Here is a 15,040-nt window from a genome sequence, read left to right as displayed (position 1 = left end):
TCAATTGTTGAGTGGAGAAAGGCTAAAAATGGGGAAATCAGTATTACATGTGATAAATACATATTTTTTCCATTTTCCATTTCCATTCCCGTCTGCCCCTTGTAACTTCAACACTGACCGACATAAATTTCTGAGTACATGTAACAGCTTTTTAAATGTTTACATTACCGTACTTTAGGCTAACTAAAACTAAATTACTGCAAAGCTGTTGATTTCATCAGATTCTGTCAAGTAATCATATTTGCGGGTATCATTTTTTTCAATTTAAAAAATTGTTAAGAGTTACAGTGTTAAATTCTATTATAAATGGGTTCATGATACCACTGCAGCATGTTGAACTCTGTTCACCTGGGGCAAGCGTGGACACTTGAAAAACTTACAGTTTTTCATGAACACAACGACTGGGTAGGACACAATACAGCAAAAAATTAGAAATTCAATGAGGTAAAATTTCTGCTGTAAGGGTTCTAATTTAAAGACCTTTGCCTTTGATCCTTGCCATTAAAATAATGTAAGAGATGTCAAAATGCAAGCAGGAATTTTGTAAGGAATCAAAAAAAAAAAAATCCAAATTGGACCAAAAATAAAAAAAAGTCAATTTTTTAGATGATTATAGTGATTATATCTGAAATCTGTTTGACAAATGCCGACAGGGATTTTCTTAAGGAATTCAATAAAAAAATTGTTTTTCAAAATTGCACCAAAAATAAATAAGTTGATATTTTTGAGTGTGGCCTAATTTCTTACCCCATTATCTCCATAAATAGTTAAAGATAATTCTAACTTGTTAAATAATGTTAAAACAGAATTTCAAAAGGAACACATTGACATCTGAATCATAACAAGAGGCTCTCAAAGATCCTGAATTTCTATGCCCATTTAAATAAGTAAAGGTATCATGCTTTGTTACCATGTTTGACAAAAAAAATTCTGAAAAAGAGCATCTACTGATGAATGCAGTAAGTTCAAAAGAGTACCTAAGGCACTGTAAAATGTTGGAAATGCATTCAGTCTTTTTAGAACCTCTGAAAAAAATTGGGCAGTGGTCTCCCTATGCTGTTATTCCACCGGGTCTAAGGGGGCATTAGACCAGTATTCATTTGCTGAAAAAGAACATAAAATAAAGTTAAACCATGGCTATCCAACATTTTCATCATCCCCATTCATATCAGAAGACCATGTTTACTATATAAACCAATTACTGTTAAAATCTGGCCATCCAGAACGATCTTTTGTCATCACCATTCTACTTAAATCACCTAGTTTCCAGAAGAAACAAAAAATCATTGAAATCTGAGCAACTGGTGAAAATGGTCGTCTAAAAATGACTTAAATATTGCCAGTCAACTCAGAATATCATGCTTATCTTATGATTAGCTTTCATTTTCATTATTCTATATAGTTGAGGAAAAAATAGCAAAAAAAGAAATTTGGCCTGTATGTTCTATTTTCAGTAACAAGGGCCATGTTTTTTGACTGATGAAAAATTTTAAATGATCAGTATATGCAGGTAACCCTGAATTATCCTTTTATTAAATTTTGTTGCAATTGGTTTCAGAGCATTGTACACATGAAAAACGAGAAAAAAGTCTGTTTCAGGGGCCATAACTCCTACAACAGGCAACAAATACTTTTGAAAATTTCAGTGAAGGCCCATCTCCTGATGTTTAACAGTATTATTCTCCATCAGGAATTTGCTAAATTCAACAGTTTTTGAATTATTTACAAAAAAAATTGTATTTCGATCCCATGTTCTATTCTTAATAACAACAGCCATGTTTTTTTCACCTATCAAAAAAAACATTTACTTTGTGCTGGATACCCTAAAAAACAGTAATACCAAAATTCATTTAATTTTGTACAGTAGATTCTGATGAGATTTTTTAAATAACATCAAAAACAGCAAAAGTCGTCCAAAAAGGACAATAACTCCAACATGGGTCAACAGATTTTTACCAAAATTTGACCACAGATCAAATATTTTTACCCGATGTCAGAATTTGGTTAAACCTAATGGTTTTGGAGATATATGCAAAAATCTGCTGTCTGACCCTATGTTCTATTTTTAGTAATGTCTGCCATGTTTTTCCACCAAACAACAATCCAAAAAGTCATTTTGTGCAGGATACTCTAAGGAACAATCATCTTAGTGTCATCCAAATCCATTCAGTAGTTTCAGAGGAGAAGATGTTTCAAGAACTTGTTAACAACAACAACAATGGACACCAAGTGATGGCAATAGCTTTCCTTGAGCAATAACAAAAGTAAAGAGGAATTCATCATTCCCATTGGTTTTCTTGCTCAATAACCAAAACAAAAATCATGATAACCAAAGTTCTAACTTAGAAATTAGAATTGTCTTACATTGACAATTCTCTGTGTGAAAAAAAAAATTGATGGTGCATGGAAAGCTTGGAAAGAATGGATTCCACAAAATCAGCTTGAATAAAACAGGGAAACAGCTTTACCTTTTCTCCTAACTGGTAGCCTAGAGATAATATGGTCAAATACATAAATGATAACAGCCGGTATATATTTACCTGTATCAGGGGTGTAGTGATAGGTACTGCAGCCACCATACCAATATTTCTTTTTGGCACAGCATACTTTTACAATCCCTTATACTAATTAGCTAAAAATTGGATCAACAATAACCTTGTTCTTTCAATTTTAATGATAACACTCATTTTCCCCTTTTCAGCCCTTAATATTTAAAAGGAGTGGGGCAAAAACCCCCCAAATTTATATCCTAAGAACAATGTGATAAGATTTACTCAAATTGATAAACAAAAGTAAAATGACAAGAAGAAGGTAATACCATTATACAACTGCAAACATTTTTTGCAGTAGTTTAAAAATTAATTTTGCCCAGGCTTTTCTGTCCACCATAAAATAACAAAAGTTAGGACACAGTGATATTAATGTGTTTACTGTATTATATTTGTCTCTTTAAAGGATGCATATTTATCATTATTGCAGTAAGGCAAATCGTTATATTTTTTTTCTGTCCAAAGAACCATAAATGCTTTCCTTGGGCAATAACAAATGTAAAGAGATAGTCATCTGTCTCCCATTGGTCTTCTTGCACAATAACCCCAAAAAATCATGATAATCAAAGATCTAACTTTCAATTGCCTTACATTGTGAATTCACTGTGTGAAAAAAAAATGATGGTGCATTGACAGCTAGAAAAGAATGGATTCCACAAAATGGGCTTAAATAAAACAGGGAAACAGTTTGACCTCCTAAATACATAAATGATAATTTATATATTTATGTTTATGAAGGGTGTAGTGGTAGGTACAGCAGCCACCATACCAATATTTTTTTGGTACAGCATACTTTTACAATCCTTTATACCAATTAGCTGAAAACCCTACTAAAGTAATAGCCAGATATCCTGAAATGTAAGCCAAATTATGAAGTAATACAAAATATGTTATAAATATTTTAATAAAAATATACATACAATGAATTCATGAGTGACCATTAATAATTGAATAAATTCAAACAAGTATAACAAAAAAAACATCAGTTTAGTTTAATGCTTAAAATTTGCTGGAATGTCAAAATAAAATTATATAATACATAAATGTAATATGTAAGCACCACTAGACATGGAATAAAAGATATTAAGTACTACACAAAGCTTTACTAAGCATTTTCACCATTTTTCAATGATTTTTTCAACAAAAAATATTTCATTTCTATTGTTTGCTTCACTTCATGATTTTCCATTTAAAATCAAATTTACCTCCCTTTGATCAGTAGGCCAAAATGATTAACAGAAAGACTACATTTGCAATGATTAAATTTGGTCAGTTTGAATGAACATCCATAGCAGTATTTAATCATTATCCTTTTTTTTAACAATATCAAAGTAGCATATATTGAAAGCAGTTGAAAATATCTTTTTCGAATTCAACTTCCACTATTGTAAACCAACTTATTTTCATGGATGCTTATTTTAAGAACATACTCAATTCTGTGTTTTATGATTTTCAATTTGACTTCACTTTTATTTATTTTTGTAAAAAACATGATTTTATTTTCAAATTAAGGTTATAAATACCTAGCCAATATCTTCTCTTCACTCAAAATAACTACACCTGTTTGGATAACTTACCAGTACATAGAAACAACACATTTTACAAAGCAATAAACAGTTATCTCAATAACATTAAAATTGTATTATGTAATGCAGCAAGTACTAGGCATTCCTAAAATAGCACTGTTATGTACAAAAATAAATAGCTCTAAAGTATTTAAAAATTGAGTAGTGAGTAAGCAAATAGCTTATACAAGCACAAAGCATCCTAACAACATAAATTTCAAAATAAACAAAAATCAAAATTTATTAACTATCAAAACCAACTGACCTGGTCTTAAGTAATAAGATTACATTATAAAATCTTGTTCTTTCCAGAATAAATTGATCATTTTTTTATATTTTGATTCTCTTGCAATGATTGTTCTACAGATCTGATCATTGAAAAAACATTAGTAATTGTTCATATATACAGAAGTCACAATCTAAACTAGTTTTCAACAACAACAAAAAATAATATAGAAAGAAAAGAAAGTTGGAAAAGGTAATGGGTCAAAGAGACAACAACCCTACCAAATTATGAAGTAAAAACAGTTGAAGGCAGTCACTGATTCTTCTATAAACAGTAAGAAAATTTCTACAATGGAGTCTGCCTTCGACTTGCCTTTATAGTGACTATTAATTTTTGTCACTACTATGACAATTAAGGAAACTCTAAAAACCAAATTTGTATTATAGAAACACTGGAAGTTTTTAAAAATTTCAAGAAGCCAATCTTTAATACTAACATGGAGCATAAACCAATGTAAGTTAAACAATATAACAATAAATACCAACCCTAGCATAAAAGACATTAAGGTTTATAAATGAGTCCTGACTGAATCCCTGACCATTTTGACTGAAGTGTAATCAATAAATTACAGATTGACTACAAGGCAAGCACATAGGGTAAATACTACCAGTAAAACAAAACATGATAACCACAAATCTAATATCACAGCAACAAAACCATGTGACCAATGCACAGCTCAAAACAAAAGAACTTTAATTCTATAAAAATAATGTTCAGAATCATTATCGACAGCATTTGTCCTTGTATTTAAAATAAAAAATTCTTCACTAATGTATCTGTCTGCTATAATATATACTCTATAAAATACTTCATGGTATAGGAATTCCATTCCATATATATGTTATGAAATTCCAGAGACATTCACAAGGCAGTGAAATGAAACTCCTAATCCAGTATTCCTAAAGGAGTAAATTCAGTAACTCTAGTTTCAGGCCTACTATTTTCCCAAAGTTTCAACTTACTATTTGAAATTTTCTATTTGCCTTTTTCAAAGCTAAAATATTATCTGAATACTAATATACAGAAAATACAAACTGTTGTGTCATAATTTAGTCACAAGGAGGGTACAAAACGCTACTTCCACACAGTTTTCAAAGAATTTTCACGAGAGGTTTAGGGGTAGTTTTTTAATCCAAAAATATAGAGTGGAAGCTATGGACAACAAAATCTTTTGTCAGAAGTTGATAGTATAGAAGGCTATTTTTGTATCAATATCAAAGAGTTCGACAAATATGCTGTATATTTTCTACATAAAAATGTCTCATTATTTTAACAAAATTCAGTTTTATTTTCTGATTTTGCTTTATTTTTATCTACAATTTTAGTGAAACACAGTCATTAACAGCAACGAAACTTAGTTTTTAATGAAGGCATATATTCAAATAGTAAATTTTACAATTATCAAATTTATCTAAAACACTGTAGTTTTTGGAGTTGATTTTGACATTATCTGTACATACTCCTTTAGTTAAATATATTGGGTTATTCCTCATTAATCATATCTGATTTCCAACAATGCCCAGTCTCATTATCACTCAACAGGAAATATTGCTTTACACATACAAACTAAAGAAAACAAAAAAAAAACATCTTCCATTATTATAAAAAAAATATCATTTTAACATGTGGAATGTCTTTAATATTATTATAAAAAGAAACATTTTTATGTATAGAATGTCTAAAATTATCATCATAAACATTCTTACATGTGGAATGTCTAACAATAGTATCATAAAAACATTCTTCTTACATGTGGAATGTGTACCAATATTATTTAAAAAAAATATTCTTACTATACCAACATTATCCAAAAACATTCTTACATAAGAAATGTATTAATCGATAAACTTGTACATACAGTATACACAAAGGTAATAAAAAAGCAAGTAATCAAAATATATAATGTTAAGATAAAATGTTTTCCATGCACCATTTCTGATACCATGAAGGTACTTTATTTGTGGGTATTTTGAAAAGTATGTTGTTCATTGGCTTTTGTTAAGGTCATAACAGTTCTAATAAAAGTTTACCTTTCATTTAGAATCTTAATTCCTGATTCGATTAAGATATGAAAACCGTGAAAACTGGTAACCTACAAAAAAATGGTTCTTGCACAGTAATTCTGCTGAATATGGTAAAAACAGAACAAGTACCAGTCATTACTTCAACTATTACCAAGCAGTCAGTTTCATTCTGCATAAAATATTTTCAAAATTTGTTATAAAATAATCAAAAAACTTAATACACTTATGGTATACTAAACAATTTTGTAAGTCTTTCTTACCTTAACAATTGTGGAGCAATATAACAATTTTAAACAATGCAATGTCAGTCAATTTGAAATAACAGTACAGTAATATGATCTACAAAATGATCATGAATGTTTATGAACATCATTAAAAAATGTGTCAAACTACAGCTCAATGAAAAATCCATTTGACTGGTCATCTTCCTATTTATAACATCAGACTTAACTGTCATTCTTCTATTATGCTCTGTTATACATCAATTTTATTGATTTTCTACAATTCATGGTACATGTTAAAGTTTTTATGTCAGTGAATGTGTAGCCTCATTTTGGAGGAGGTCTCAATAACATTGTATGTTCTTCTTTACCATCCTTATGTACTAATATCACATCATTAGATTGATGATGTTTAATTAAGTCTACAACTGACTTGAAAGACTGAAATAAAAAAGATGTAATACATTAAGATATGTGTACAATCAAGCATACAATATTCATATCATATCTCACATAGGATTTTTATTATTAATTTAAATTCTAGTCAGGAGATTTGTAGATGTTAAGGGTTACTCTTAGACCAAAAATTCTGCCAGATTTCATTATAACAATTACTTTGACCTCTCCCAAGTTGTAGCTTTGCAGAGAAATCTAATGTAACAAGTCATAAAAGGGAAACTGAACTAACTCTGACTTATTGTAGAAATTTTCATAAAAGATTTTTTTCCCTTATCATCATGCACAAAATATCTCACCATTTCATCTGGTTTTTCCTCTCCAATCGCCATTCTGCCATCATTCCTTTCCCGTATTTTCAGATTATAAATATGACTATTATACATCACCATTAAAGTATAAGGTTGATTATTTCCTCCCTTTGAACTTTTTCTCAGTAAATAAGCACCGTTCTGAGGACATAAAAAGATGTTTCATGTAATTTCATGGTTTCAATTCCTATAAAATTGTTAATACTTTTTTATGTTTTAAATGAGTGTGGTTTTACATACTGAGAAATGATTGTGTTGATATTTAACATTTACTGATTTATATTTAAGATTATTGCCATCAAATTTAATCTTATTACAATACTAATACAAATTCTATGTTATGACACTTATCACTGTAAATTCTTAATTTCAAGAGTAATCAAGGGAACCAAGATTCTAGTGGAAATCAAAAGAATGTAATCCAGGGACAAAGACCAGACATGGAAAACAGACAAACACGAAAAAGAACATAAAATAACTAAAATAATACATACAAAGTAACAAAAGCAAATGAGCAACTCGGACTCCACAAAAACTGGGAACATGGACCAGGTGCACCGGTAGGGTAAGCATCGTCTGCTTTGCATTAAAATAATACAAAGACACTATTGTTTACAGTTAACAATTTTCTAGATTTGATGAAAATTCTTAATTCCTAGTTTTCATTAGAGCATCTAACTTTTCCATGTGTAACTTTACATTTTGCTGTAAATATGAATTAATCGTTTGACAAAAAAATCAATGAAAATGGTATGAAAATTAGTTCTTCCTTCAGTAGTTGATCCTCACCATAGCTAATTTTTTAAGCTTGTTATTTCCAGTAATTCTGTCTATTTCACCGAAATACCATATTTCTTTTTGCAAGGGATCTTCAAACTACAAGTAAAATGGTGAATAAACATTCAAAGATTATTGTAAAAATGTGCAAAATACATATAAACTTGACAATTGATTAAAACAGCATCACTTTCATCATAACTTTCCATATCTATATTTGATGAGAAACCACATAATATAAACTAAGCCTATGTATAATATGTTATAGACAGGTTTGCAAATAACAAAAAAATTTAGATCCTTTTTTATCATGATAAAAACAGCATCAAATTATGTAATTTACATTTTAACTTACAGATAAAGCATCATCGTATATATCCCCATCATCGTCATCAACCTCTTCTTCAACATTGACCTATATAAAATTCAAATTCAAGTTAAAATTGCTGAAACAAATATCTAACTTGGGAAGATTTCAACATTTTAAAACATCAGAAACAATGTTTTGATATTTAGTCAGAATAACCTTATCGAGTAAATTTCCACATGGTATTAAACATGACAGTTAAATTTTATGTGGATAAAAACCTGCCAAGTTAAACATGATTCTCTAAGAAAATTAATCCTGTTTGAATAGGAAAGTACAAGTATTAGTATTTTAGGACTGAAGAATGACTCTGGTTTTAATAAGTGTTCCAAATACAAAGAATTTCATAGTGGGTTCAAAATATCTAGGTATGTACAAGTATGTTTTATATAGTCTGAATTTTAATCAGGGTTTAGTTTATTCCACTGTAATGCATTGACTACTACATGTACCAGTTGGATAAGCTAAGACTTATGCCTAATCTTGATCATGAATATGGTCTTCAATTAACAGATAGATCAATTTTGTCCCCTGGGTTGATAATGTGCAAGCAGATGGAAACACCTTTTTCTAGTGTATCCATCTTTTTGCCTTGAAGGAGGTGTAGACATAATTCCCCCCACACAGGGGAAAAAGGCTTTTCCCCTGTGCTGGGGATTTGCAGGTGTATCATTGGTAGTTGGTAAGACCTACCTTGGTGTATCCATCTTTTCCCCTGGGTGGGGGAGGTGCAGGTGTACCATTGGCAGTGGGAATTTGTGGTAGCTCTCTGTGCTGTATGGAAGGATTTTGTGTGACAGACGGTGGGGGAGGGGGTAAATCTTCATCAGTAGGACTAGGCACTGGTGGTAGGGAATCACTTGTATTCTATAATAAAGTATCCATGTAATTGTTATGATGTGGTCTTCTTTACTCCATCATTATATCAATATATGTTACAGATGACATTTAGTTTTGTTGACGTTTAATGTATTTTATGCATTATGTTATTTAAAATTCTTGTGGAGAAAGAGTACCAGTTAGTGTGATATAAAAACAACCATTTCTATAAACAAAATAATGACATCAATAAGATAGGTATTTTTTTTGTCCTTTATATATATATACAATACACCCAGTCCTGTGTAAACTCTACTCATGCTCAGATTTCCCCATTTCTTCTAATACAACACTGAAGCCAACTACAACCATATAAAATACATGCTTCTGGCTATATTTAACAAATAGTTTATGATTCTGAGGGTCACATAGCAATATGTGAACCAGTTGGTCAAACAATAAATTATCTGTACTAGAACAAAGTACATTTAATTTTTTCAGAGGGACAACCAACCAGTCAATAAATAGTAGTTTGACAAAAAAAAAATCATAAAATAATTCTTTATAATATACTTTTCAAACGTAGTTTACTCTGAAGTATTCAGGTTGAAGAAAAGAGAAAATCATACATTATCATATAATGTTATATGGATCACAAAGAAATATATTGACCTTTCAAATGAACAGTATAATGTTACGATTTTAAGTGATGCATGGTTTACCAACCAGTCCATAAATTGCCATATGACTCTCAGCATCAAGAACTATTTGCAAAATGTGCAACCGTTGGTCACTTATAAACAAGGAAACAGAGGTTCTCTGTATATTTACTGTGAAGTAGATATCAATTTTTGTTGTTGACAAAAAATAATCTGCTACTTCATTTTTTTTATTCATGACAGCATCAAAGCTTTCAGTGGAAATTTATTGTGAATTTGAATTAATGGTTTGAAAGAATGACAAAAACAACAAAAATTGGTACTCTACAAACAGTAGTTCTCTCACAGCAAGTCAGTTTCCTAATAAAAGGAATAAGTCATGTACAATATTAAAACACTTGCACTACAAGACTGAGGAACACATTTTACTGAAGGTCTCAAGCCCCAACCTTGGTTGTAACTGCCTATAATACTATACAAGTTATTACCAATGGTCAGTCATTAGCCCTTTAGTAAAATAGGCTATAGTCTAGACCTTGTTGTCTTCAACATACCAGTGATATTTTCAGCCATAACATATACCCACATTAAAGTATCAATCAACTATTGTAAATGTATTAATTTTTTGCAGTGTATTAATTTTGCTGTTTTCAAATGGACAGAAAACTGCAAAAAATAGTACTTGCAAAATAGATTTTTTATCACTACATAACAATCAGTTTTTGAAACTGCAAAAATGTTCACTTGACAAAATCTGCAAAATTACCAATATAAAGTTGTAGCAGTATAGGACAGTAAACTGTAACAGTAACAGACTTACTCTAGAAGGTAGAGGCTTTTCAGGAGATGCAACTTTGTTGACAGGGGAAGTAACTTTGTCTACAGATGAGGATTTCTTTAGATTGAGACCAGAAGGCTTAGGAGCAATACCAGGTTTGTTAGCTAATGCTGACAAATACACAGAATAACAATTGTTATAATGCATGCATAACAGTATAAGGTAACTACATAATGAATGCATGGCAAGAATTATACATATCGGTAAGGGTAAATTCAGAAATTATTGTGATTAAAATGTTTCAGATCTTTTAAACCACATTTTTCACTGTTTTCAATTCAGATTTACTTATAATTGACTATTTCAAAGCAGATTATTACATCAAAAGTTTAATAAACAAATTGAATGTAGCTCAGTCAATATTTTCTGAATTTACAGTAAATCATTCATAGGATATCAGTTTCCACTTGTTATTTTGGGTTCAAAAAATATTATTTAAAAAAATAAGGTAAAAATATCACTGCACAAATTCACAGATGTGCAAAACCCCAATTAAGTTTTTAATTAAATGAAAACTGATATAGCTAGATAATTTACAAACACAGGATTCCATACAATAAATGCTACTCTGAAAAAGAACAAAGAGTATGAAAACAAGAACAGTAACAAATACACCAGACAACTACAAGTTTTAAAACTTCTTGAAATAATTCTTAGTGTAGCTGAGAGCAGCAAAGCCGAGTTTTAGCATTAGGATGAAAGAACAATAAAGCAAGAGTAAAAGTACATTTTTCAACAGATTTTAAATTATTTTTGAAACATGTTAAATGAAAGAATGGTAGTTTTCAAGATGTTTTTAAAACTTGAATGAATAATGAGTAATGCTCCCTATAAAGCCCAATAAAATCAAATATCTACATTATCACAAGACATGCCTAAGGTGCAGTCATGCAGGAGAACTTTCAGAACGGTACCAGCATTTTTGGTATCCTTTGATTGGCCATTTCTGGATGTTCGCCCATAAACGCATGTAAAAATGATTTCTTTTCTACAGGTCTAGGTACTGGTGTTGGTTTGACTGGTGGCTTTGGTGCTTCATTACTGGTACTAGATATCACAGGCACTGCTCTTGATGGCTTTGGGGGAACCTGGTTGGAGGGTGATCCAACAGGGGGTGAAGGATCCCTTTTTAAAAAAGGTGATTTTATTGGTGATCTTGCTTGTCCAGGTTTGATGAACTCCTGTTTATGGTCATTAGTTGAACTAGAACTTTCACTATCAGAGGGTCTCGAAACAGGTTTTAATTTCACTTGGCTCACAAAACTTGGTCCACTAGCATTTTCCTCTGGGTCCCTGGATGGCTTCATTGGTGGTGGTGGTTTTTTGGCAAGAGAAGGTTTCATGGGAATCTGTGGAATTTCATTAGCAGGTTTTGTTGGTATTGGTTGGTTTGGAATGGGTTTTAAATTAAACAGTCTTTTTTCACCTGTATCTACAGTATCTGTATCATCTGAAAGACAAGGGTTTAATAACCAAAGTAAAAGACTGCAATTACATATAGCCTGAAAAAAATAATCCACCACTTGTATCTTTTTATTCAAGTTCAAACCATGAAGACCTGTAATAAAATTTTAATAGAATAGAACTGTAAATACAATTATATAGCTATATCAAGGTAACAAAATGTGTAGAAAATAATACATAACACATCACTTGCTTTAAGTTATGGAGTCATTTTCAGCATTCAGGAATCTATAAATTCAATAACACAAAGAAAAAATATTACAATGGTCATGTGCATATGTTACAAATATACATTTTATATTTTAATGATACATAGGCAATAAGTGTTAAATGATATTGAAAATTTTACTTATGATTTAACAAGCAAATTTTACATCTATCCTCCAATACAGCATTATTTTTCCAGATTTTTAGTTGTAATTAACAATATGAAAATCGAGGTCATACTGTTACATGGTTTAATAGTATATTTACCAAGTTGATTAATTTTGTTAACTGGTATATCCAAATAAATATGAATGATTATTTTACCTAAACTAATCATTGTAAATAATGCAGTGAATACAATATCCTAGTATTATTACAATTTGTGATTAAATCGCTATACAGTTCAGTTCAATTTAAGCTTTATTTTGTTAGTAATGAGAATCCTCAATCACACAAAACTCTCAGCATGTTTATAATTTTCCAATTCAACAAAATAATTAGATTAGTTTTAATAAAGTACAATGTATTAACACTTTAAATTTAATTTCATTAAAAAAAAACATCATTCTTTTTTCTCTAGATCTGTATATGTAATGTGCTAATATGGAGGTTTTACTTGTAATATAAGATATTGAGCATAATGAAGTCAGTTATCCCAAACCAGTGAAGCAGAAAGTCCAAAAACAAACTCGTACGTTACAGAAATCTTAATTTTGTTGCATTTTTGAGTAAAACACGAGTTTACGGTTAACTAATTTGCAGATGAAGTAAGTGTGCAAAAAGGACAATATCATCTGAAAATTTTTAAAAAGCGCCACCAAAATCAGAATTTCATAAATTCCATCAAACATTGAACTTGGTGATAGTGGGTGTCATGGATTCAGGAAGATTTGTTTTCACAAACTTTTCCTCCCTGCATAAATTAGGAGAAAAATAAGTTTGTTTACAGTCAAGATAAAACTGTCTAATCAAAATCCAGAACAAAATGAAAACCTTTCTAATTTAATAAAATTATCTTCATCACAAATGCTTCAGGATGAATTTAAACAGCATTTCAGTTGTTTTCTAGATGTAATGAATATATTACAGGTAAAAAAGACTGAATTGAGAAAAATGATGTGCCACCCATTATATGATTCTTACTCCGAATAATACTTAATTTCTGGTTCCACTTAATCACGAAAAAAAGTAAATGTCTTGTAGACAATGACAAAAATATAATACAATTTGCGGTGACATGATTTCAAAATTATACACGTTACTGAGTGTCTTTAAGTATCACACAATAAAAGCTTGATTAGGCAAGTTTCACTAATCTACAAGCCACTTAAAGTTAATCATAAATTCTAAAGAATTTTATTTTATCCTCAGGTATCTAAAAAGCAAGGTGAAAATATTCTAGCAAAATGTGTCATGAATATGCATAAGGGCATAGGGTACTAGTAAGTAATTGATGGTCTTGATATTAGTTGGTGCAAATATTTCAAAGAAAAATCATGGTGATGGAAATCTATATGTAGATAATTTTATCAAATATGGTAAAACTCTAATTTTAATTTAATCTGGTTAGATGAGATTCTAAACCTAAAGACAGACTTTAAATGTTGTTGTTAAAACATTTTTTCATTTTCCTTATTCACAGATATGTTGAAAACTGATTAAATACGTTATTTTTAAACTTTTAAAAATAGTAATCCAAAATGGTTATAAAATTTTAGACTGTCAACAACAATAAAGAACAGGAAAAGAAGGTAACTACATAAGTTACAACTATGAGTATAGTAAATTCAGAAATTTCAGTAGTTTATTATTGAGGTCAACTTTATAGCTGATTTTTTATATGCTTTTTAGATTATTATAGTTAATAAATTATTTTTTTAAATAAAGCAGCTAAAACATGTTAATGATAAAGAAATGACTTGTAATTTACAAGTATGAAATGGGGTAAAATTATATTTTTTAAATAGCAATTAATAATTACCATTCCAGAAGTTGTACATCAAAAATTTCACAAACATTATAAATCTCCTTTGGCTCAAATATCTTATACCACAATAATAAATGCATGCAACAATTTCTTAATTTACACATTTCAGACAACATCTACATATAAATATAACAAGGCACCAAAGCATTGAAACTTACTAGGACCTCCTGTTGATAAAAGTATGAGGAAACCAATTTTTAAAATAATACATGCATTCAAATAAAATACAACCAGGTAAATATATGAACAAAAATATGTTATAAGGCAATCTTAGCACAATATTTTACCATCTTACGAAAAAATGGAAACAACAAAAGAATTAAAGTCTTGGTATATGATTCTAATAAGGGCCAGTTATAATACATTATTCATGATAGTCTAAAGGCTGATTCATATTATTAACATGTTTTTGTCAACTTAAAATGGCCAAAATTGATCAAATAATAATGAAAATACACACATTTGAAAATAAACTCACAAGACAGTTGTTTCTTTTTCATTTTACCTTTT

At 29.9% G+C, this 15,040-nt stretch overlaps 1 protein-coding gene across 6 annotated transcripts in view; it reads right to left on the bottom strand.

Moving 5' to 3' along the window:
* Nucleotides 1-3,435: 3,435 nt before the first annotated feature.
* Nucleotides 3,436-15,040, bottom strand: part of LOC148621669 (uncharacterized) — a 42,011-nt gene continuing 30,406 nt past the window's right edge. For 5 of the 6 annotated variants that reach the window (XM_088576284.1, XM_088576285.1, XM_088576286.1 and 2 more), the window contains 6 exons: nt 11,787-12,322; nt 9,250-9,423; nt 8,545-8,604; nt 8,202-8,288; nt 7,401-7,553; nt 3,436-7,086 (listed from right to left, as the gene is read on the bottom strand). In XM_088576284.1, coding sequence (XP_088432410.1) covers nt 6,973-7,086; nt 7,401-7,553; nt 8,202-8,288; nt 8,545-8,604; nt 9,250-9,423; nt 11,787-12,322 — 1,124 coding nt within the window. In that variant the 3' untranslated portion in view covers nt 3,436-6,972. Of the gene's footprint in view, nt 7,087-7,400; nt 7,554-8,201; nt 8,289-8,544; nt 8,605-9,249; nt 9,424-10,854; nt 10,983-11,786; nt 12,323-15,040 lie in introns of all 6 variants that reach the window. The other variant, XM_088576289.1, reaches the window with a different exon arrangement.

This window comes from Perna viridis, chromosome 3, assembly GCF_037379345.1.
Source record: "Perna viridis isolate PV_CMFRI_1.1 ecotype Kerala chromosome 3, ASM3737934v1, whole genome shotgun sequence".
Taxonomy (NCBI): Eukaryota; Metazoa; Mollusca; class Bivalvia; order Mytilida; family Mytilidae; genus Perna; species Perna viridis.
Note: the sequence above shows the minus strand (reverse complement) of the source record. Positions and strands in the feature narration are given on the sequence as shown.